The 26,973-nt window shown below is 35.4% G+C and overlaps 1 protein-coding gene across 3 annotated transcripts in view; it reads left to right on the top strand.

Annotated features, from left to right (window-relative positions):
- LOC131428169 (prohormone-3) overlaps positions 1–26,973 on the top strand; it is a 140,639-nt gene that overhangs the window by 64,679 nt on the left and 48,987 nt on the right. For all 3 annotated transcript variants that reach the window (XM_058591885.1, XM_058591884.1, XM_058591886.1), the window contains exon 2: positions 20,306–20,492. In XM_058591885.1, coding sequence (XP_058447868.1) covers positions 20,331–20,492 — 162 coding nt within the window. In that variant the 5' untranslated portion in view covers positions 20,306–20,330. The remainder of the gene's footprint in view (positions 1–20,305; positions 20,493–26,973) is intronic.

Genomic DNA, 26,973 nt, shown 5'->3' with positions numbered 1-26,973 from the left:
TCCATAAGTATTTTTTCACAAGCGATGGCGATACGAAGTGCACATTTTTATAAAACTAACTGTTGGATTCAATTAGTTGTCAGATCTTGTTAGTTAGTGAATATATAAAACTACTTTGGGACTACTAGTCCCCGGTTTCAGCTTCCAACAGCACCGAAAATAGTGAAGAAAAGCTTTGAAAACGGAATTCACTTTGATTTTTTAGCACAAATTTAGATTCAAATTAAAGCTCACATTGTCTTTAAATATACTTTGCAATTTCATCCATATCCGACTTCCGGATCCGAAATTATAGGGCGATCAGTGTCAAAACATTTAAATCGTCGTTCAAAATGACGATGCAAAACTGGTACGGGTCGGTACGTGCGGCTTTGCTCCGATCGCAGCGTGCTTTGTTCAATTTCGTATAGCGTGCAGGGTTGCTATATTTAAATCTATATTGTTCAGTTGAAAAATATGTAAGTTTGTAAACCTTTTATTCAATTTGTAACTACTTATTAGTATTATCACAAAATCACGATAACGATGCTTTGCTATAAAAGTACACTCATTGCCTTTCTCATATAAAAAGTTTATGCAATCACTTGAAAAATTGACTAGTGAAAATTGTCCCGGAAGGCTAAGTGTGTATGTATGTGTGCGAGTATGTGTCAAATAATGTCATAAAATAAAAAAATCTCATAGTCGCTTAGGTCACTATTGAATTTCATCATGCTTTCATATGCTATTCAAACTTGTGCTCGTTCGAAAGCTACTGTCGGGCCATTGATCATGTTCAAAGATGAAATGGCTGTGACTTTTGGTTCCGGAGATATAATGGTATGAGTGATGTCCCGGTTCTAAGTCCCAGAAAGTCGATTTTTAAAGATGACACTAAATCTCGACATTTCATGCAATTCGAAGACTTTTTTATCAATTTTTTTTCGATTTCGAAAATTTCGAACTACTAACGGTTTCTACTTTTTTTCGAAAGACTTAGGTTTGCACCTTTTCTGATGACTATGGGTAGACAGCTCTATTTTCCATAACCCTTAGTTTATTGCAACCGCAATAAATTCACCGTTCTAATAGAAATACAACTTTTGAAATCGGTCAAAAATTAGCTGAGATATAGTCAGTCAAGTCAAGAAAACAGTGTACCCGGAGAATGATGCTAGCGTATGTATTTAAAAAAACAAAAACCCCTTCTTAATCCACCTAGTGGTGTGATAATGCCTTTCTCTTCTTTCATAACAGTCTCATGAAAATATATTTCTTTTATTAATTTTTATTACTATTTCTATTACTTTTATTTTTTTATCACTATTACTATATTACTATAATTTATTACTTTTATTAAATATGTTCGGATACTAATTTTGACACCAATTGATTCAGATTGAGTAGTGCTTACATTTGCGTTGAATATTTGTATTAGAAAAGTGATGCTAATCGAAAAAAACCACTTAGAATTTTCGTATATTTTGAAAAATTACCATAGGGGGGTACATGAAATTTCCGAAATCGAAAAAAAATTTTGATGCCGAAAGGCTTAGAATTGCATGAAACGTCGAGATTTAGTGTCATCCCGAAAAAAAATTTTTTTTTTTGAAAATATCGCCTTTTTGACCAAAATTCCCAAGACAAGTCCCACAAAGTTGATTTAAAATAAAAAAATTTTCTGAGATAAATACAACGTGTTTTGTAGGTTACGTCACTTATACAATCATATCTCCGGAACGAAAAGTCACAGCCTTTTGATCTTTGAACTTGATCACTGGCCCGATAGTAGCTTTCAAACGAGCATAAGTTTGTTCAAATCGGTTCAGCCATCTCTGAGAAAATTGAGCACGTATAAATATCTTCGAAAAGTGCACACACACACACACACACACACACACACACACACACACACACACACACACACACACACACACACACACACACACACACACACACACACACACACACACACACACACACACACACACACACACACACACACACACACACACACACACACACACACACACACACACACACACACATTTTCCCATCTCGTCGAACTGAGTCGAATGGTATATAACACTATGGCTCTCCGAGGCTCCGTTCAAAAGTCAGTTTTTCCAGCAATTCTAATACCTTTCTATAGAGAAAGGCAAAAATGAACAAAAATTGCCGATTTTTCATGGGTTTACCTTCACCCGCACAGACGAAACTACCCATGCAGCATCAATCACAGTAACCTATAAGTCAGCAGACAAGATTTAACAGCTTTATCAGTCTAACTCTAACCGTGATGGCAAAAACAGTAAAGCAACTCCGTTCAGAAGTGTGCGCGTCTAAAGAACGGCACCCCACCGCGTCCAAACCCGGGTAGATGTGAATAGCATACAAAGAACAAAATAATGACAAATTTTACCATCATATCATATTTTGTCTTGATGTTTATGTGCTATCTTGGCGATACTTGATATTTTTTTTGATATTTCATCGAAGCAATCAAGACATAGTACAATACAAGCAACAACATTAGTTATTATATCTTATTTAGTAATTGTTCTATCTTCAAATAAAATACAATTGAATAAACTGGACCAGTATCATATAAGGAAAATGCTTATGATATTATTATTTTCAAGGTTAAAATGCTTATGATATTATTATTTCGGGGTGTTCGAATATCTGAAAAGTTCGTCTTTTATAAGTATTTTGTTCTTTCTTTGACATGACACAATTGGAGAGAATTTTTTATTTTGTTGCTATTTTCTCACGCAGACTTTGTTATGGTTTTTGATATTTTAACTCTTATTTCAAACTAAATAATGCTAATTTCTACCATTGAGATGTTCGGTTTTAATAATAAAATTTGCTATTGGTTTGCCAATCACTTCTACCCGGGAAACGGACACCCTGCGGCTCTTTGTGGACGCTAGCTAGACACGTCCGTTCCGGCATCTATAACATCTTGACGGTGCAACAGTGCCAAACAGTGCAACCGGCCAAACAGTGAAAAAGTACCTGACGAGCATGAACATACATGTCAGGTGAAGAAGGTTCTGCTGTGGCTGACAATCAACGAGAAGAAGATGTCAAAGCCGGTCTTCTTTCGCTCCGAATTTGTCGTGAACTGGAAAATTTGTAGTACGAATTGTCTGTCGAAAGCTTCTTGTTGTAAAAAATGAGAAAACACGATTTTTGTTTCAGACAATTCAACATCGGACACGTTAACAAATTTCTTCAGAATGTTTCATTTTTAGTCGATGATAACAAATTTGTATTGATTCATCGTGTGATTAATTTTTCGTTTAAGAAATTTCGTTAGTGAAACAATATTGAAAAGAGAAATAATATTCTGTTTCGCAAACAAAGAAATATTGTGTTTTATAAATCCATCGTGTTATTACAGGAATATATTCACCTAGCAGTTCAACATAAATCATAAAGCGGGCGTAAAGTTATTGCTACTTACGTCTTTCTTGTCGTGTCGAACTGAAACATGTTTCAGCTTGTACCAGCCGATTCAGATAGTTGTCCATTAGCGGTTTTTTCTGAACTGCTAGGTGGCATAACAGTTCAACATTACTTGTGATGCACTGACCAGTCGAAGACGAAACGTAAAGAACTATCCGACTGAATCGTCGGATTTCCTTTGGAGTTAATTTAAATCCATGATCACTTGGAAATGCGAACCTACAAATTACACTCAGTTTCCGATCTATTTTTCCACCTTTTCACACGAAAAATAAGTCGAATTACCATATGCCATGTGAAATGGACGGCTGCCCAAGTGGATTATTCCGGTTGAACCGCAAGAAGGATTATACTTCCTCCAGTTGCTTATTCGGGTACCGTACCGCACGACCTGTGGTTTGCTTGTTGTAGTCGAAAATAAAGCTACATATCTCTTGATACAGACACTTGCACGGATGTACTACAGCACTATTTTTAGACTCCTGGAAGGGAACTTGAGGTTTAATAACTTCATTTGAATTCAGTTCTGCCGGGTGGAATGAAGTCTGCTCAGCAATCCAATTCTCGTTTGCATATTGTAGCACTTTTTCCGAGCGGCCAACAGTCGTTCTGTCTGGCTTGGGTTCGGTGACAATGTAGGGTTAAACTTTTCGGATGAGTTCGGAAGCTCTATGCTTCGGTGTGTTACACTCGATTAGCATGATGCATTGTGGGGTTACCAAGTGAACGACACAAGTAAGCAGACACCTATCCGTTTACTAATTCTTTGACTATTTTCACCCTCCGTAAATCTGATATCATCCATTCAGTTGCGCTGTCAAGTGTATCTTTAATATTTCGTATGAAAGTGCGAAAACGAAGTGTGTTTTTGTCGAGAGAAAGAACACTACGAGAGTTGATATTAGACAATTCTTGTTATGGTATGCATAGAAAATAGAACTTCCTATTGTTTTGAATCTTTTTAAAGCTTGCTTCATTTAGAATTGGAACAAACTTTTGCTCATATTGTTGCGCTCCTGGTGGACGGATTTGAAAGTTCTTGGCGCCCACGTGTCGGGAATTTTGTCAGCTTCACGTATGATTTTTGACATTCCGCAAATCGACTGTACTTTGTAAACAATCAACATGGAAGCCAAAAGAAGGGAAAAATTGTGCACAGTTATTTGGAAAATCCATTGTGGTCTGCATCTAGGCTAGCTAAACAGCTGAAATTGCCCAGAAATACCGTATGGCGCGTTATCGAACGGTATAAAGGAACATTGACGACGATTCGGAAGCCTCTGGCCAATTGTCGGAGTGGAACAGTCGACCGGAAACTGCGTGGCAAGATTTTGAAGACGATTAAGAGGAATCCTAATCTGTCGGACCGTGGTTTGGCCAGAAAATTCGGTGCTTCCCATAGTACCGTGAGGAGAACTCGACTCCGGGAAGGAATCAAGTCGTATCGAGCTAGCAAACAGCCAAATCGGACCATAAAACAGAATAGCGTGGTCAAAATTCGTGCTCGGAAACTATATGACCAGGTGCTGACAAAATTCGACGGGTGACTTCTGATGGACGATGAAACCTATGTCAAGGCTAACTTCGGGCAAATCCAAGGTCAAAAATTTTACATGGCAGCGGCTCGGGGGGATGTTTCAGCCAAATTTAAATTTATTTTTGCCGACAAATTTGCAAGAAAATTTATGATTTGGCAGGGCATTTGCCGCTGTGGCAAAAAAACGAAAGTTTTCGTTACAAATAAGACAATGACATCGGAACTATACCAAAAACTTAATTTATTAGTGAGGAAATCTAACTCACTTTTCAGCATATTTCTGCATTTACCTCATGGAAATTATTTTACAACCACTGGAAATTATTTTAAAATCAACGTGCCATTTGAGCCAATTTGTTCTGATTCCTGATAAGGCATAATTGTTAATTTGATCAGTATCTAACGAGGAAAACAGATAGGCAAAATGACTTGCGAGTACAACTATGTAATGAAAACCGCGAAAAAGCTAACGCAGAGACGGACCTCAAACTCGTAACTAGCTCCTATCCGGGGAAATCGTTCTGCCAATTCAACTACCCTGCATGTGGAACACGCGTAGAAACAGACTAATTGAACAGGAGAACCGAGCAAACATTGAACAGAAGAACTCCTTGAACTTGCTCCATAATTCAACGGTAGCTTTCAAATGAGCCTAGACTTGTTAAAATAGGCTAAGCCAACTCTGAGAAAATTGGTACTTGTACCATGATATTTCCGGAACCAGAAATAACAGGCATTTCAAACGAGCATATGTATGGCGAAATTGGTTCATCCATTAACGACATTTTTTTACAAGTACATAGACAGACATTTTCTCATCTCATCGAGTTGAGTCGAATGGTATATAACACTATGGGTCTCCGAGGCTCCGTTCGAAAGTCGATTTTTTCAGTAATTCTATTACCTTTCTATAGAGAAAGCCAAAAGCATTTTTTCAAATACGTCGACTTTGGGAATATTGAGTTTTCCTAAATCGAACGTTTTTTTACGTGTTTAAGAAACGTCTAACTCTGGTGTTATCTCGAAAAAATGCACGGCTTTTTCTACATTTTTAAGACAAAACAAGCAAACCGCATAGCTTCAAAATTCGCATAAAATACCACAAAACTTTAAAAGTTTCAAGTAAAAGACTTGAATGTATACTTCTTCTAAGAAACAGTGAACATTTAAATAAATTATCCAACTGCAATCAACCTAATTTAACTACAGTCCGCGGAAATGCTATTCCAATTAGAGATGTGGAAGTAAACAACAGCTCAAAACGATCGAGGAAACACAGTCCTAACTGAAAGAAATATGTTGGTCAATGCTTATAGTTTGTAAATGTTTGATAAGATTTCTCTAAGTGGTAGGTCACCCATATAGTATATCAACAAAACTGAATAATAACATCAATTCCCTTTATATTAAGTGTATCGAACTTTTTAATAGAATACTAAAACTCGGATTTTAATCTCGACGAAAACAGATACCGATAGAGCACGGTAAATCGATATTTGGTCGAGATCCCAGTAAACATTGTGTTCGCCAAAATCTTTGGTTTTTGAACGCGCCCTAAACAACAACTCATGAAAAAAAGACCTCAGGTTGCTAAAACAAACATATCAAACGTTGTTTGGGCGACTCTGGGTCAGCTTCCGGGCTGCTCTGATCAATAAACGAAAACGGTATCAATAAACAGCTTTTATATAACAGAAATTCAGTCACCTATCGAAGTAGCCATTTTGCATCAATGCAGACGTCAATCAATGTAATTTGTTAGATCCAAAACGTAAGGAAATCTTTTGCTTCGACTAACGTTAAAACTCGTGACATACTCTTCGGTAAGCATCAATATACAATGGTTTGTTAATTCATTGTAGGAATTAGTGAAAAAAGTATGCTTCTACTTCAAGCAAGCTGTTATAATATATGTTAACCAATTTAACGGATTTTGACATGACAAATTTCCTAAAATAGAATCATTAAAATTGAATTACTAATAAAATTTTAAGAATCGTCCTACCTAAAGAAAAGTCCTTTATAATTTTCAAAATACGGGAAACCGGAGCTAATCCGGACATGGGGTTAAACTAGACAGCTTAAATATCGTACAAACCAGCAATTATTTCGTTTCATGGATTGACGAGTAAACGAGTTTTAATGTGACAGACGGACGTTAGTTAGCTGGATGACACTGAGTCAATTCAGTTTAGCGTCAGTCGTCAGTCGTCAATGTCATATACAATTCGACAGCGACAAATAATGTCACTCAGAGATGGCTGAACCGATTTTCACAAACTAAGATTCAAATGAAAGGTCTCATAGTTCCATACAAAGTTCCTGCATTTTATTTGAATCCGACTTCCGGTTCCGGAATTATAGGATGATATGCATTAAAATTGTTAAAATAATGTCACCAAATTTTCTCGAAGATGGTTGAACCGAGTTTCACAAACTTAGATTTGAATTAGAGGTTTTATGGTCTCATACAATGTTCCGGAATTTCATTTGGATCCAACTTCCGGTTCCGGAATTACAGGGTGATTTGAACCAAAAATGTGGAAATAATGCACCAAAAATGTCAAAATAATATCACTCACTTTTCTCGGGGATGAAAAGTCTTAAGATGCCATGAGAATATCCAAATTTTCGTTCTGATCAAACCCCTGGTTCTGGAGGTAGGGTGCTCAGTATAAAAATCTCAATTTCAGGAATACTTTGTTCATAAGCTACTATTGGCTAGTGATTTTGTCTAGTTTGCAGACCATGAGAGTCCCATAAATGGTTTGCTGAATTTAATCCAAGTTCTACCAGTACGTTTTATTCCGAAATTCAAATCGTCATAGAGAATCGTAAAAAAAATTGTAGGTCATATTCAAAGGCAACAAAGAAAGGGTTTTTTACATCGAATTGTTACTGGGGATGAAAAATAGAAATTTTTGAAAACCCCAAGAAAAAAATCCTGCGCTCTAAGTTTTTGCAATGACTGAGTGGAAACATATATTGGAGAAGTCAAAGCAATGAAAAACTTAACAGAAAAGATGATTTTTTGGAAAAAGATATGCTCAGAGACAGGACTCTAACCAGAAACTTATTTATTTATGACTTACGACTTTATCAACTAAAATTAATTAATCGTTGAACACAATTGCGATTTGATTTTCCGTAACAATCTGCTTCTGATAGGAAAGGGCAGACTATCAATACAACCTTTATAGAGTCTATCGCTGACGATATCCAGCCAGCGACTGACACCAGTAGAGAAGGTGTCAAGCGATTATAAATACACTATCCTTTTCAGTGCTTGGGCGGAAAATAGGTATAGAGAAAGAAGACTAGTGTTTGATGAACAGAGAAGATGTTTGGATGTATGGTACCGGTCGGAAGACGGCCAGGATGTAGACCATGTTCGATGTACGTTCTATCATGCCTAACCATGTTTAAGAGCTGTGTCTATCACAAGGTTCAGGGTGGCAAAATGGTTGCGCGTATGCACGGAATGCATAAGAACGCAGATTCGAGTCCTGTCTCTGAGCGTATCTTTTTCCAAAAAAATCATTATTTCTGTTAAGTTTTTCATTCATTTGGCTTTTCCAATATATCTTTCCACTCAGTTATTGCAAAAACTCATTCGAAAATTGCCTGAGAGGTGGGAAAAAGTAGTAACTAGCGATGGACGATACATTGATTAATCTTCACATTTGTTTTATTTTTAAATAAATGCATTTTTGACCCCAAAACATACGGACCGAAAAAATTTGTATTCCTAATATTATTTCGTTTTTTGGACACTAATCGATTATTAGACTTGATTATCGATATTAATAGTCAAGCTTCAGCACAACTAATCGATCAATTGAAAACATCAGTCGTCACAATTTTCGAATAGGATAGCAGAACAGGCGAGAAAGCGAACAAAGCGAGAGAAAATCAGTGAACATAGAAAAGATATCTTCCAAACACTACAATCAGCATGTGTTATACATTTTAGCAGCTTTTCAGATAACTCACATTGGTTCACATTTTCAATAGCACTGGAAGTCATTATGAATTGTGATGTTTACTTGAAGTCATTGCTGATGTTCCACAAAAACAAGTAACATCAAGGTCGATGAACCGGCAAAACATCTATGTAACTAATTTCGGCACCCATGGTGTAGACTTGATTCAAGAGAAATCGATTAAGCAGTTATGATAATACATTGTTCGGCATGTATGCATCATACCGACGGTAAATAGACGAATACAATCAGCAACCTGAATAACGAAAAAGTCCTGACTCCCTCGAGAGACGGAGTGAAAGGGTGGTCCATACTGAATTGCGATACCGGGTCAAGCAACTGGATGAAAACAAAACACCCTGAATCAGCTTTTGTCGGTCGTTTTATGATGACATACGAACGATTAGTTGCAATCAGTCCAAATAAACCCGTGGGAGGAGAGTTTCCGAGAAGGGGACAACAGAAACTTTGCTCGGGTCTGCTGACGAGTCCGAGCGTGACAGTTAGTGATAAATGGTTGTCGTCCGGCAGCACACCGTGAGCGGGACACCTAAATCGGCAATGTCATGAGTCGGTGATTTATTGCTTTACGGTAGCCGTGTTAAGCCGCTAAAAGAGTGTTTTTTCTAATCAGATTCGGACCAGGTTTTCTGGTCGAGGTTCAGCTTTTGCATATTCCACTGAAGTATGACCTCGAATTTAAGCCCACGAAACAGATGTCGTATGATAAGAAGAACGAAGATTGACATGCATGTCTGTTTAGATTGTTATATTTGAATACGTGAGCTGTTTGGAGAAAAAGGTAAAAATGCCCTCGAATGAATTATTTCGAAGAAAATTCCACCACTAGGGAAACTAAATAACTATGGTGAAAAATATTGTGAAATGACAGATTATTGAGAACTACCGGAGCAATTTCAGACATTAACATCAATTTTAATTTATATTATTTATTTATACCCGGCTTCAACCTACTTGCGGTCGTTCGCCGGATACATTAGCATCAGAAGAGGAAAACCGACTTACTTTAATTTTGATTAAATTTTGCACACATCTTTCGTATGGCAAACCATTTGTTACGCATGGATGAAGAGATCAATTCGACTCAAGACTGATTTGTGAAAATTGGTGAATCGATTATTATGCTTCCCGATCACGAAATCAGCCAATTTGCAATCAACAAAGTTGATCAAATTGGACGTTCACGAATTGTTTCTGCTTCACTGTCATATAATTAGAGCTTTACCTGCGATAACAAATCGTCAAATCGCTCTTCTAAATAACTGGATTAACAATGTCAAGTTTCCATTCCGAGCAAACCAGATAACCGCATCGATTTCCAACGATCCACGATGGTATTAGCGCATCCTGCTGGTAGGCCGATAGACATCCAGCGGAATCATTGAAACCGCAAATTGATCCACTGATTTCCTGTTCCATATCGTGAAAGACTACACAAACAGAAATTCAGGTGTAAGCCCGTGTCGAAAACTGAAACTCTGGTGGAGCTTAAATATGTCATTCGTAAACGAAATATCTTGAGCTGTGCTGGACGAAACTCTGCTTCCGTGATGATTATTAAGAGCATAATGACTGTAGTGTAAACCAACAGCCACAAACAATCATGAAACGAAGCATTTGGTGTCTTCTAGTTTATGTATAATTAGTTATGAAGTGAAATGTTTGTTACTCTAATGGTTAGAGTGTCTGAAAATCCCCACCCACCTTTAAAAAAGGGAAAAGTTGTTTTAAAAAAACGTTTCTTTAGGAAAGAAACTTATACATATGAAAGTTGAATCAAGTTTGTACTGCTTTTAACACCATAGGCAATGCCTCCTGCGTACCTGCTACTATCCATACTGATAACTTGATATACATTTTTTGGCGGATGGGTTACAACAGAGGATATAAACTACAGTGGTTTTCAACAGCAAAGAGGCTAAGTTCCGAATTAAATGTAGTGTACTGACTTTGTTCATTTCCGTGGGACGAATTTTAGTCACAGGGAGCTTTTAAAACTCTTAAAAGAACAGGTTCTCCTCTATACAATGCAATTACTGTGAAAACCGATTCTTTAACGATTTATTAATTTTTAGTTGGTCGCCATAACTAAGTCACCATTACTAAGTTCAGTTGTGCAATGACTGAGTGAAAACATATATTTTATATGCCAAATGATTGAGTAACTTACAAAAAAGATGATATTTTGGAAAAAGATACGCTTAGAGGAAGGACTCCAACCTGCGTTCTCGTGCAATCCGTGCATACGCGTTTACCATTTCCACCACTGTTCTACAACAGCACTGACTTGGTAAGCGTACATCGAACAATGATCTAAATCCTAGCCACCTCACGGCACGCTACTCATATCCAAATATCCTCTCTGTTCATCATTAGTATTAGCATTAGCATTAGAGACCGCCCGTGTGTTGCTACTCCGTTATTGATCTGGACCAATTGAGATTGCAAAATGATTTTTTGAAGTAACATGTTTGAGAATAACACATTGTTTCACACTGTGCAAACTGTATTGAACCATGCATGCTGATCAATACCGACGCCGGCCACGTCCGAATGCAGATCTACTTGGGAGGGAAAGGATTGTTAGTTCGATGCATGTTGCTACTAAGAACCGAGGAATCCTCTGCATTCCCACATGCATCACAGGAGAGGATACTTTGTTAGTAAATGTTTTAATAATGTTATCATGTGTTTATTACTCTGGATAGCCGGCTACCAAGAATGTTTTGAAGTATTATGGTTTTATGTGTTACTTTGTGCTGGCAATATAATGCACGAAACAGTCAATCTCCGAAATTGACAAAACTCCAGACAGCCGGCTGTCGAGTATGCAGTCACTCGTTTATGCATCTACCTTTCGCGTTTTTTTAGTCATGCAAAAAAACACATGCGGATTGATAAAAAAAGGTATCATCTCACTGCTAGGTGGATTAAGCACGTTTTTATAAATGAAACTACGTGATACAAAATAAACGAGCGAATAGGATTTAGACAAAAAAGCTGATTCACTGCATTGAAATATTCCAAACAGTTATTATAAAATCATTTTAAATCACCAAACAAAGGTCAACAGATTTCACACGCGTCTTGATTCTTTATTATTTCCGCTTTATTATTTTAATTATTTATTAAAATTATTAATTGGCTATATTAGTTGATCTGGGCAGCCGGCTACCGAGAAAAATATTAATTTACTGTTTGAAATATTAATATCAAGTGTTTTTTACTATGTATTCAATATACCGATATATGTTATCTCTGTTATTAACTTTGTAATATAAACGGATTTGCGCAATGGTTGATTTTTATCATTCATTTTATAATCCTGAAAGACAATCAATAACATGGAAGAAGAAATCATTCCTAATAAAACTTTTCTCCGAAGGTAGACGGAAATTGATAGGTTGAATAAAGAGATGATTTAGTAAAATAGAGTAATCAGAAGTAAAACATTGAAAATATCTGATAACTGAAAGGAAAAAGAAACTCCTGCAATTGTCGCCTTTTACGACATGGAAGCAGGAACCCAGTGGATCTATTCTTGGTTCATTTTTTTCCGCCGGATTCCACACGGCATCTAGGCTGGTACAGTCCGGAGAGAGCTAATAGGTACTATCAATCTCCTAGTGGACCCCAGCCCCTCCAAACATCCTCTCTGTTCATCAGACTACAAACACTAGTCTTCGAACTCTATACCTATTTTCCGCTTAAGCAGCATTAATTTAGCAGGAGAGTGTATTTATAATCGCTTGCTTACTCCAACTAAACGTTAAGAAATTTAGTTCAATATCGTTTAGTAGTAAAATCACGTCTCCCCAGGAAACTAACCTGTAGAAAAATGTAAAATTATTAGAGACCTAGGCCTTATTTTAGACTCACTTTCGTATCTAGGGAAAGGGGGAGGGGCGAAGGGGGTATTCGCTTTTACCTATTATCTTTTTTTACCAAGTCAGCTTTCCGGAGAGCTTTGTTTTTGTTTGCTCACTTAAACGATGGGGGCGGCGAATCACTTATTTTGCCAAATTTCTTCGGTGCGCCAGGCTTCATTAAACGTTTCAGTCATAATTTTCAGGACTCTTACACAGTACAATTATTATACACAAATTATGTCAGGCCTGTTTTGGAATGCATGTATGAATGTTTGAAGCCACCATCAGTTCAAGGCATTATCAGTATATTCGGGTTGACTTACAGTAGATCCGAATTTGGTTATCAGATAGCTTTCATATCACTGCTGTTAAGAAGGCCAAAATGGGTTTTGAGGACCCGGCGCCTTTCAGCAAGAACATCCGGCTATATAATAAAGAATTTCACTATACCAGCTTAAGCCCGCCTGATGGTTTGTTTGTTAAAAGGGTGCGTTTTACTCATTTCACATTTCACCGTTATTCATTTGTAAGATACTCTGATACACTCCCTGCCCCTCCTCGTTGTCAATATAATTGAGCATAATACAATATAATATAATACTATACTATATAACAGAACATAATATACTATAATACGATGCAATATAATATAATAATATAATATAATATAATATAATATAATATAATATAATATAATATAATATAATATAATATAATATAATATAATATAATATAATATAATATAATATAATATAATATAATATAATATAATATAACAGTTCGGCTGAAAAGTTCGTATCGTTTAATAGAAACACACATTTTTTTTGTCAAAATTCGTTTTTATTATTCAACATAATTGCCATCAGAGGCGATACAGCGATTATAGCGATCTTCCAACTTTTCGATACCATTTTTGTAGTACGATTTGTCCTTTGCCTCAAAATAGGCCTCAGTTTCAGCGATTACCTCTTCATTGCTTCTAAATTTTTTACCAGCGAGCATTCTCTTGAGGTCTGAAAATAGGAAAAAGTCAACTTTCTTTGCGTTTAAACTTTCTTTGCGTTTCGCCTTCGGCTCGTCAGTGCTTCAAGCAGTTCAAGTAGAACTGCCATCTCCGCCTAGCAGTCCAACTTGAAGTCACTGGGGGCCAAATCTGGAGAATACGGTGGATGAGGGAGCAATTCGAAGCCCAATTCGTTCAATTTCAGCATGATTTTCATCGACTTGTGACACGGTGCATTGTCTTGATGAAACAAAACTTTTTTCTTCTTCAAATGAGGCCTTCAAAAGAGGCTATCAAGTGTTTTTTACTATGTATTCAATATACCGATATATGTTATCTCTGTTATTAACTTTGTAATATAAACGGATTTGCGCAATGGTTGATTTTTATCATTCATTTTATAATCCTGAAAGACAATCAATAACATGGAAGAAGAAATCATTCCTAATAAAACTTTTCTCCGAAGGTAGACGGAAATTGATAGGTTGAATAAAGAGATGATTTAGTAAAATAGAGTAATCAGAAGTAAAACATTGAAAATATCTGATAACTGAAAGGAAAAAGAAACTCCTGCAATTGTCGCCTTTTACGACATGGAAGCAGGAACCCAGTGGATCTATTCTTGGTTCATTTTTTTCCGCCGGATTCCACACGGCATCTAGGCTGGTACAGTCCGGAGAGAGCTAATAGGTACTATCAATCTCCTAGTGGACCCCAGCCCCTCCAAACATCCTCTCTGTTCATCAGACTACAAACACTAGTCTTCGAACTCTATACCTATTTTCCGCTTAAGCAGCATTAATTTAGCAGGAGAGTGTATTTATAATCGCTTGCTTACTCCAACTAAACGTTAAGAAATTTAGTTCAATATCGTTTAGTAGTAAAATCACGTCTCCCCAGGAAACTAACCTGTAGAAAAATGTAAAATTATTAGAGACCTAGGCCTTATTTTAGACTCACTTTCGTATCTAGGGAAAGGGGGAGGGGCGAAGGGGGTATTCGCTTTTACCTATTATCTTTTTTTACCAAGTCAGCTTTCCGGAGAGCTTTGTTTTTGTTTGCTCACTTAAACGATGGGGGCGGCGAATCACTTATTTTGCCAAATTTCTTCGGTGCGCCAGGCTTCATTAAACGTTTCAGTCATAATTTTCAGGACTCTTACACAGTACAATTATTATACACAAATTATGTCAGGCCTGTTTTGGAATGCATGTATGAATGTTTGAAGCCACCATCAGTTCAAGGCATTATCAGTATATTCGGGTTGACTTACAGTAGATCCGAATTTGGTTATCAGATAGCTTTCATATCACTGCTGTTAAGAAGGCCAAAATGGGTTTTGAGGACCCGGCGCCTTTCAGCAAGAACATCCGGCTATATAATAAAGAATTTCACTATACCAGCTTAAGCCCGCCTGATGGTTTGTTTGTTAAAAGGGTGCGTTTTACTCATTTCACATTTCACCGTTATTCATTTGTAAGATACTCTGATACACTCCCTGCCCCTCCTCGTTGTCAATATAATTGAGCATAATACAATATAATATAATACTATACTATATAACAGAACATAATATACTATAATACGATGCAATATAATATAATAATATAATATAATATAATATAATATAATATAATATAATATAATATAATATAATATAATATAATATAATATAATATAATATAACAGTTCGGCTGAAAAGTTCGTATCGTTTAATAGAAACACACATTTTTTTTGTCAAAATTCGTTTTTATTATTCAACATAATTGCCATCAGAGGCGATACAGCGATTATAGCGATCTTCCAACTTTTCGATACCATTTTTGTAGTACGATTTGTCCTTTGCCTCAAAATAGGCCTCAGTTTCAGCGATTACCTCTTCATTGCTTCTAAATTTTTTACCAGCGAGCATTCTCTTGAGGTCTGAAAATAGGAAAAAGTCAACTTTCTTTGCGTTTAAACTTTCTTTGCGTTTCGCCTTCGGCTCGTCAGTGCTTCAAGCAGTTCAAGTAGAACTGCCATCTCCGCCTAGCAGTCCAACTTGAAGTCACTGGGGGCCAAATCTGGAGAATACGGTGGATGAGGGAGCAATTCGAAGCCCAATTCGTTCAATTTCAGCATGATTTTCATCGACTTGTGACACGGTGCATTGTCTTGATGAAACAAAACTTTTTTCTTCTTCAAATGAGGCCGTTTTTTTTTTAAATTTCGTCCTCTAATAACGCTATATAAAAGTCAAATTTCGTCCTCTAATAACGCTATATAATAGTCACTGTTGATGGTTTTTCCCTTTTCAAGGTAGTCGATGAAAATTATACCATGCGAATCCCAAAATACAGACGCCATAACCTTACCGGCCGACTGTTGAGTCTTTCCACGCTTTGGGTTCGGTTCATCGCGTGCAGTCCACTCAGCTGACTGTCGATTGGACTCCGGAGTGAAGTGATGGAGCCATGTTTCGTCCATTGTTATATATCGACGAAAAAAATCGCTAAGCAGTCCAAATTGAACTGTTTAAGTTTGCACTAAGCAGTTCAATTTGAACTGCTCTGCACTGACGAGTCTAAGACAAAACGTAAAGAAAAGTAAAAACGGTTATGTGCCCAAAGCACAAACATAGGATAACCCCTAAATGAAAAAAATCGGTTTTATTTCGATATAACAGCTCCAAACACTGCTCAGAATCATCAATTCGTTGTTGTTTTTGATCGATTGTGAGCTCACGCGGCACCCATTTTGCACAAAGCTTTCTCATATCCAAATATTCGTGAATAATATGTCAAACACGTTCCTTTGATATCTTTAGGGTGTCAGCTATCTCGATCAACTTCACTTTACGGTCATTGAAAATCATATCGTGGATTTTTTTCACGTTTTCATCGGTAACAGCCTCTTTTGGACGTCCACTGCGCTCATCGTCTTCGGTGCTCATATGACCAGTACGAAATTTTGCAAACCACTTACGAATTGTTGCTTCGCCCGGTGCAGAGTCTGGATAACACTCATCAAGCCATTTTTTGGTATCGACGGCACTTTTTTTCATCAAAAAGTAGTGTTTCATCAACACACGAAATTCCTTTTTTTTCATTTTTTTCACAATAACAAAAGTAGCTTCACTCAAAATGCAATATCTCACAAACTAATAATCAGACAGCTGTCAAATTTATATACGTATCTTTTGAAGGTTGGTATTAACTGAAAATGGTATGGATTTAATTCTAGTGGCGCCCTCTCATAGAAACGATACGAACTTTTCAGCCGATCTGTTAATATAATATAATATAATATAATATAACATTGCATAATATGCTATGATACAATAATACAATATAACAGTTAATGTCGCAGTGTAAATTATGCTCTTCCTTCATCGCAGTACTGCAAGAAATATAAAATTTCTCTTTTGATAATAATAATAATTATATATATATATATATATATATATATATATATATATATATATATATATATATATATATATATATATATATATATATATATATATATATATATATATATATATATATATATATATATATATATATATATATATATAATATTGTAATAAACAGAATTATATGTTGCAATATACTATGGTACTAACGCAGAAGGTGATAGCACCTAGACGACACCGTTCTATTAACCAAATGTCATCACACGGAGAACCCTTCGATCATAAAATTGCGATATTGCAGTTTTTGATTTTTGCGATAGTTGATTTAACTAATTTATTTTTGATTCAACCAATATGGTTTTTGATTTGCATATATTCAAGTAGTTGAAAAATTATGTTGTTTTGCTGTCAAATGCCGGAGACAGTTGAAAGCAAAACAATAATTGCAATGCAAAATCAACAACTTTTTTAGTTGAGATCTGTTCGCGTCGCTTCAAAATGTCAATGAAAACAACATCGACGGTTAAAGCGTTTGGTGAAATTGTGTTCATTCGATTTGAGAAATTCATGATAACAAGTGTTTATCTAACAGCGGTGTTGTGATAAAGTTAACCTTGTTTAAGATGAAAAAGATTTGGTGACAAATTAGAAAATGTTAATGAATAATCATCTCGTAATCTTACAGGTATGCGCAAAAATTTTATGCTTCAAATTCGATCATTGATTTACTTTCAGCAGACTGTTTTACTTCCAGCTGTTTGATACCGATGATGATGTTCATGCATTAGCAATAAAACGCTTTTTGACATGAATTTAATTTATGAAAGTAACAGAAGCGAAAAGTTTCAAACACACAGAACGCGCTGCGATTGAATGGCGCGTTTGAATTGCCGTCGCAAAATTCCAATTCCCAGCGGTTGATGCACCCAAGCTCATATAAATTGACTAAAATGTTCGCAAATTGTTCGAATTTTTTCAACTATTTGCAATGTCTAAAACAAATAAAACCGATTTATTTTTCAACTAACAGAATTTTGTTTCAATAACAACACCAGTTATTTCAACTAAAATATTGGTTGAAATTGAAAGGTATGTGTCCTCACTAATTGATAGCATTTTTTTTCAAACAGTTAAATTTGTTGTTTCAACCATCGTTTCTGCTAATCGAAAAATAAAAATGACAGTTTAGTTAAAACAACAATCGATTAGTTGTACCAAATTTTAACCAATCGAATTCAGAAAATCAACTAATATTCTGGTTGAAATGGGATCGCGGGTGGTTCCGTGCATAAACACATGGGGAGGCATTAGATAGGAACTTGTGAGGGCTTAGTTATCCTACTATTTGACTATCTCCATCATATAAGGCGCGTTGTATGCTCATAAACTTACAAACACTCGAAGAACGCCGCAGTGCTACAATGTTTTATTTTATTAACGACATTATTTCTCAACGAGTAAAATCTAAACCATTGCTTTCACAACAATAATTTTATGCTCCTAGCTGCCATCTCAGAAGTCGTCAAATATTCTCGGAAAAAATATAAAACAAATTATGCCAAAAATAATCTTGTTAATCAAATGATGCGAATTTATAACGAAAACTGCCAAAAACACAATCTAACTATGACCAGGAAACAAATAAAAGAAAAATTCAAACCATATCGTAGAAATGTATATGTACAAGAAACCATTGTAACTTTTTTTTGTGTAGTCTACATTCACGGAACGACCGAAATTAGCTCTGCGCCTAATTCGTAACTCAAAGTTTTCAGTGAGAGAGTCGATTTCGCGAAGTCGAACGAAGAAAACAGAGATTTAGAAGAAAAAAAATTAAAAAGAAGTTTATGTTTCGTTTATGTCTTTTTCTGTGTGCCATCTAGTGGCTAGTAGTCATTACGGTGTTGACGTTTTTTCGGTGACAGTTCGCCATATAGCTGCAAATTGCAGAAGCCAATTCAACCATTTATGTTGGTTGAAAACAACGTTTTATTTCTCTAATTCAACTATAAAATTAATTGAATAGAAATAAAGCGTGCCTTAGCTAAGAAATGACAGCATGTTTAATTGGTAAATTCAACTGAAAAAATAGCCATTTCAACAAATATTTTATTATTATTCGGGGAATGAGAATTAAAAAATCTCAATTAGCAAAAGTAAGATTTTTTAGTTGTCTCAAAAAATAACTAACTTAAATCAGAAAATCAACTAATTTTTTCGCCAAAATTCTGATTTTGGTCTTTCCGTGTTTGTTTGACGAATAAATAAATAAATAAATAAGTAAAGAAAAGTGTTGCCTTCTCTACTGTGCCAGTCGCTGCCTGGCTATCTTCAGTGACACCCTATATGACACTATAATTCTTTTTCCTTCAGGTCTATGGTCTTCGTTTACGCTGTAAAAACTGAAATTATTTCGCAATTTAACTTGCTTGCGACCGTTTCCCCATTTGATTGAATTGAATTTCATTATCTATCTATTTAGAAAACGAAATTAAGATTGATTTATTGATTCTCGTTTCGATGATATTTCACAATAAATTTTCGTTTTACGTAATGCTTTTTTCTCCATTGCCACCATTAATTAACATATCGTGGTAATTTTGAGCTCATCTAAAATTAAACATCCGAATATATAAGCCGGATTTTAACGTTTAATTTGAATTTTAAAATTTTCGAAACTCCAACATGAGAATTGAGACTAATGCAAATAGTTGAAATGAATAACATACTTACGTAACTCTACAGTAAAACTACATACTACATACTGAGTTATTATAAAGCCTTTTCGTCTCAAACGGCCCGAACGATTCAATTTCAATATGATAGCAGCGAAACAGAGACCTACCGAAACCATAAAAAATTCAATTTTAGAGACCGCTCGTATTCACGGGGCTGCAGGTTTTGCTGCTCGAACAGGATATTTTCTACGAAAAGAGATGCGATTAGTATCCCTCCATTCCTCATATTTTTATACATATACACATAATATCTCTGACCTGTACACCACGTGATGTTGATGCTTTTTTTATCCATCTTTTTCCGCAGAACTCCGAATAAAGACCTGGCAATCATGAAAGCACCCGCACTGTGGGCGGCAATCGGAGCGATACTGATCTTCACCGGGACCGCAAACGCATGGGGCGGTGTGTTCAACAGATTTTCACCGGAAATGCTGGCCAACTTGGGCTACGGGAGTCACGGGGGAGCGTACCGACCGCAAACATTTCTGCAGGTAAGAAGCGCCATTTCTCTCGCACCATTTAGTTTATACGTATTGCAGTACCGGCAGCGGCTGAGTGGCAAGTGAGTTCGAGTAGAACAAATTAAAATGTATCACCAATAAAACAAAAAGTACTGGCATGTGATAAACGGTGCGTTCATCATATGGTTTCTCGGGAAATACACTAAATTATTTTATTTCGACTTCAAGTGATTATCAGTATTCATACTGCTTTTCCATCACAAGTCATTTTTTTTGGTTAAAAAACATTGGCACAGCTTTGTTTGACACAATTGGGCTTCAGACGATTCTCATAATGTTTACAAATTCTTGAAACCGAAATACCGTTTTCTGCTGTCAGCGACAAGTAAGGAACATTGTCATTTCAATTTCTGCTAGCCGAACACTGCAACAAAGCCTGGAATTGACGCATAATGAACACCCTGCAGCACATTTCCAGCCCAAATGAAACAAAGGAAAATTTTACCCCATCACAATACATGTCGGGAGAGTTGAGGGTCATGTCAACTCATCCTGAAGAAGAAAGATCAGAGTTGTTATTGCCGGGGTTATTCATCTGCACAGTATTCTTCGGTACGGATAACTGAAAGGCTTAGGAAGTTTGGTTTCTTATTTTATACGGGAAAAGAAACAACCGATTTTCACAAACTTAGATTCAAATGAAAGGTCTTGCAATCCCGTGCAAAATTCCTGAATTTTGTTTGGATCTGGCTTCTGATACCGGAGTTATGGGTTAAAATGTGCACAAAAATGAGAATATGTGCATTCATTTTCCTCAGGAATCTATTTATACAATCTTTGATTCAAATGAATGGTATTATTGTATCCCTTACAAAACTTCAAAGTTTCACCTATATCCAACTTCCGGTTTCGGAATTATAGGTTGGAAAAATTTCCATTTCAAATTACTTACACACTTTTCTCAGAGATGGCATAACCGATTCTTACAGACTTAGATTCAAGTCTCACGGTACTATACAAAATTTCTGAATTTCATCTGAATCCGACTTCCGGTTTCGGAATTATAAGGTAAAGTATGTTAAAAATTGTATACCATGACTTAAAGGGGCGAAGCAAAAAACGTAGAAAAAAAATTAACTGACCTCAAAACTAATACATTCGAACGCCAGTATTAGTAAACGACCAAAAAACTGAATTCGGCTTTCCTGGTTCCCGGTTTACGATTTCTCTCTTTTCTTAGCGATGGTTTAACCGATTTTCACAAACCTTGATTCAAGTGAAAAGTCCTGTAGTTCCATACGGAATCCCAGAATTTCATCTGGTCCCGACTTCCGATTCCGTAATTATAGGGTAAAGTGTGTAAAAAGTTTTTATCTCATTCTTTAAGTCAATGAACTGAACAGAGATCCTTCTCTAACGGCTTCGACGGCATGAATATAAGATGCCACGATTTCCGTTCCAGACGTGACTCTAACTTCCGGTAATCGATAAAAAAAGCTCACTAACCATAATGTTGGATTGATAAACTTAACACAATGTTGCAGAGTTTCTCTTCTAGAGTTGTTCATTAGGTAGAGTAAGATATATTTACAATTTGTTTTTAACCCAAGTATAAAAAAGTTTGTAGAAAAGGATTTGGCTTAAGTAGCATACAAAACATTCCCAGTAGTCCGTTTTTAAGGAGTTACTCAAACTTGAATGTTCACCCGACGACACCCAATCGTACATCTAGTAAGCATTGGCGACTTTTTCAGTGGAAAATTCCATTGTCCATACAAAACAACTTCACGGATTTTTCCCATTTTTCCGGCAAGTTTTCCAAATTTTTTGGATGTACGAACCCGGTGGGGGTAAAAACTGATCAAACAAAAAAAATAATCATGTAAATCCGTCCATCCGTTCTTACGTGATGCAATTACAAAGAATGATATGTGCATTATATATATATATATATATATATATATATATATATATATATATATATATATATATATATATATATATATATATATATATATATATATATATATATATATATATATATATATATATATATATATATATATATATATATATATATATATATATATATATATATATATATATATATATAGCATGATTGGTATGAGAAAGACTGTACTGTATAGATAATGGTGATTTTCATTAAATTGAAAATTTGATTTTTTACTTACGACAAATAAACATTATTGAGAAATTGTTATCTTGGTGGAGAGGCGTTTTCGTTCGCAAAAAAGACTAGATCCAGCAATAAAAATATAAAAATATTTTTGCCTTTCTTATATAGAAAGGCTATACAATCGCTGTGAAAACCGACTTTTGAACCGAGGGCCGGAGAATGTCATGTACCATTCGACTCAGTTCGACGAACTAAGCAAGTGTGTGTGTGTAAGTGTGTGTGTGTGACAAATAATGTCACTCGATTTGCTTAGAGATGGCTGAACCGATTATCTCAAACTTATATTCAAATGAAAGGTCATACAGAGAAAAAAATTGTCACGCATTCTCAATGAAAGAATCCAATCCAATATTCTCATATACGTTATTTTACTGTTTCATTCGTAAATGACCGACACCAGAATAAATGCAGAGAGACGAAGCATTTTCATATATCATTGAAAAAAGAGAGCCAACGTCACTCTTTCCTCTATGACAAGACGAAACTAATGTCGTTTTCGTTTTTAAATTGCACTACACCGGTGTAGCGAAAGCTGCACCTAAACCGTTCGTTTTTACCAATTGCACTACACCAGTGCTACACTTTTTCTGCACCGATACCACTGGTGTAGCACTCATCAAAAGTTTGGTGTAGCTCTGTGCAATGGAATCGTTCATTGTAGTCAATGGTTACTGTTTATGTTTTCGTCATTTTTGTTCGTTTATTCATGCCTCAGTGTAGCACTGCACCGGTGTAGTGCAAATTAAAAACGAAAACGCCATAAACTAACATCTGCAGAGAGAATCAACATAATTTGAATGCTCATTTTTTCATCGATGTATTGAGAATCTGCGACGCTTGGCTGTAAAGAGTGTCTAAAATATGATAAATAATAGAGATTAGAATACCAACAGGTGAAAATCATTGTGAATAGTTTTCTGTCATTATCGATTTTCAAAGCTTCGGTTAAATATAGACACTGCACAGTATGCGATGGGACTGAAAACCGAAAATGACTGAAAGGGCAAATAATAGAAAGAACACAATTTTGAAACTACTGTTCCGCTTATGTCGTTGACTGCACATGGATTTCGTTCTCACAGTTGGCAAGCGAAGCTGAGGGTGACATTAATTTCTCGTCATTTTCGTCTATTTTGAGTCAATGAAGGTGACTTGTATTAGCTCTGAGTCATACTAGTTAGCCGTGTGAAAGCTTTAGGTTAAAATTACGTACTAAACGTATAAATCTCAATCAGTCATGACGGAAAATACAGTTGATAGACCGAAAAATGAGTTTTATCTATATTAAAATTAACGCTGCATCGAAAATTGATAAGAAACATTCATAGTATAATTATCTGAGTAAATTTTCGGAAAATTATATTCCATTTAATAGAAAATTACGTCTATTACAGATTTCTGTATTCACTGTTCAAGTCAGCACTGAGACTCCGTTACATTTAATTTTCAGATATTTTTACTATGCAGTTTGAAGTGCTTCTAAAATGTTCAGAAGCATTTTAAACGTACTTAGTGGTAAATTGCAAAAAAAAAAACTTTTTTAATCCACCTAGTGGTATAATGATGTCTTTCTCATATTACTTATATTTTTAAAAACATCACATGAAGATTTTGTCCAGGGTTTTTCTCAAACTTGAATAAAATCTAAAACTTTCTTTGGATATAAACTACCATCACCTTTTCAATTTGTAAACAGTTATGTCAAATTATTATAGATTTAAATGTAGTAACAACGCACGCTATACAAAATTGAAAAAGCACGCTGTGTACTAGGCGGTGGCATTTTCTTCTTCCGTACCAGTACCGTTTCGATACTCATTACCCTATAATTTCGAAAACGGAAGTCGGATCTGGATGAAATTGCACAGTATCTTCTCAGACACTGAAAGCTTTAATTTGAATCATGATTTGTGAAAATCAGTTTAACTGTTGCTGATAAATCGAAGTGAGTTCCGTTTTTGCAGCTTTTTTTCACTATATCCGGTGCGTTTGGAAGCAAAAACCGGGGATTACTAGTCCCAAAGTAGATCCACTAACTAACTAAGTCGGCCAACAAGTGAATTTATCAGTAAATTTCAAAAAAATTTGTACCTTGTTTCGTCATCACTTGAAAAAACCTCGTGAATTTCGGATTTTCGGATCTTTATCAATATTGTCTTAGAAAAAACTTAAAATGTCGAAATCTGATGTAATCTAATAAAATATTCTTTTGAAAAATATCCAAAATTGTCATGAGTTGACTTAAAACAAATTTCGGGATAACACCTGATTTCGACGCTTCGTGCATTTCAAAGACCAAACAAGAAAATTGCATAACTTTTAAAATTTACATAAAGAGCCGCATAAAAAAACCCGCAGAAAACCGCGTAAAATGACCTCAGTGTTCTGAATTTTGCATGGCAGACCGTTGAGAAAATTGTAAAAGAAAATTATTCCGTTTATTAAAAATAAATTTGGCGAAAAATGAACGAAAAATTGTATCAACTTTCTTTGCGTTTCGCCTTCGGCTCGTCAGTGCTTAAAGCAGTTCAAATTGAACTGCCATCTCGTGCCTAGCAGTTCAACTTAAACCGCTAAGCATCCGCAAAGTCCACACTACTTATGTGACCCTTTAAGGAGAGCCGCATAAAAACCCGCAGAAAACCGCGTAAAATGACCTCAGTGTTATGAATTTTGCATGGCACACCGTTGAGAAGACTGTAAAAGAAAATTATTTCGTTTATTAAAAATAAATTTGTCAAAAAATAAACGAAAAATGGTAGTTTTTTGTAAAAATATCTACTTTGATTAAACATAAACGGCGTTCCTTAGAGAACTCAGAAACAATAAAAAAACATGTTTAAACCCACCTAGTGGTGTGATGATGTCTTATATATATATATATATATATATATATATATATATATATATATATATATATATATATATATATATATATATATATATATATATATATATATATATATATATATATATATATATATATATATATATATATATATATATATATATATATATATATATATATATAGATAGCATGATTGGTATGAGAAAGACATCATCACACCACTAGGTGGGTTTAAACATGTTTTTTTATTGTTTCTGAGTTCTCTAAGGAACGCCGTTTATGTTTAATCAAAATAGATATTTTTACAAAAAACCACCATTTTTCGTTTATTTCTTGACAAATTTATTTTTAATTAACGAAATAATTTTCTTTTACAGTCTTCTCAACGGAGTGCCATGCAAAATTCATAACACTGAGGTCATTTTACGCGGTTTTCTGCGGGTTTTTATGCGGCTCTTTATGTAAAATTTAAAAGTTATGCGGTTTGCTTGTTTTGTCTTTGAAATGCACGAAGCGTCGAGATCTGGTGTTATCCCGCAATTTGTTTTAAGTCAACTCATGACAATTTTGGATATTTTTCAAAAGAAATTTTTTTTCAGATTACATCAGATTTCGACATTTTAAGTTTTTTTCTAAGACAATATTGATAAAGATCCGAAAATCCGAAATTCACGAGGTTTTTCAAGTGATGACGAAACAAGGTACAAATTTTTATGAAATTTACTGGTAAGTTCACTTGTTGGTCATTAGACATTAGGTCATTAGGTAAGTTCACTTGTTGGTCATTAGACAAAAATGACAAGAAATTAATGTCACCCTTAGCTTCGCTTGCAAACTATGAGAACGAAATCCATGTCCAGTCAATGACATAAGCAGGAGAGTAGTTTCAAAATTGTGTTTTTTTTCTTTCATTTGCCCTTTCAGTCATTTTTGGTTTTCAGTCCCATCGCATACTGTGCAGTGTCTATATTCAACCGAAGCTTTGAAAATCGATAATGACAGAAAACTATTCACAATGATTTTCACCTGTTGGTATTCTAATCTCTATTATTTATCATATTTTAGACACTCTTTACAGCCAAGCGTCGCAGATTCTCAATACATCGATGAAAGAATGAGCATTCAAATTCTGTTGATTCTCTCTGCATATGTTAGTTTAGTTTCGTCTTGTCATAGAGGAAAGAGTGACGTTGACCCTCTTTTTTCAATGATATACGAAAATGCTTAGTCTCTCTGCATTTGTTCTGGTTTCGGTCATTCACGAATGAAACAGTAAAATAACGTATATGAGAATGTTGGATTGGATTCATTCATTGAGAATGCGTCACAATTTTTATCTCTGGTATGACTGTATTCTAGTTCTACTTACAAACTCAGGAAAAAAAACCATTGTTTAAAAACGCCAAAGCAGTTTCCTTCGCTACTGCTTGATGAATTTTCAAGCAAAACATCAGTTTGTTTGGAAA

This window comes from Malaya genurostris, chromosome 2 (assembly GCF_030247185.1).
Source record: "Malaya genurostris strain Urasoe2022 chromosome 2, Malgen_1.1, whole genome shotgun sequence".
Lineage (NCBI taxonomy): Eukaryota > Metazoa > Arthropoda > Insecta > Diptera > Culicidae > Malaya > Malaya genurostris.
This window is presented reverse-complemented; position numbering and strand designations above follow the sequence as displayed.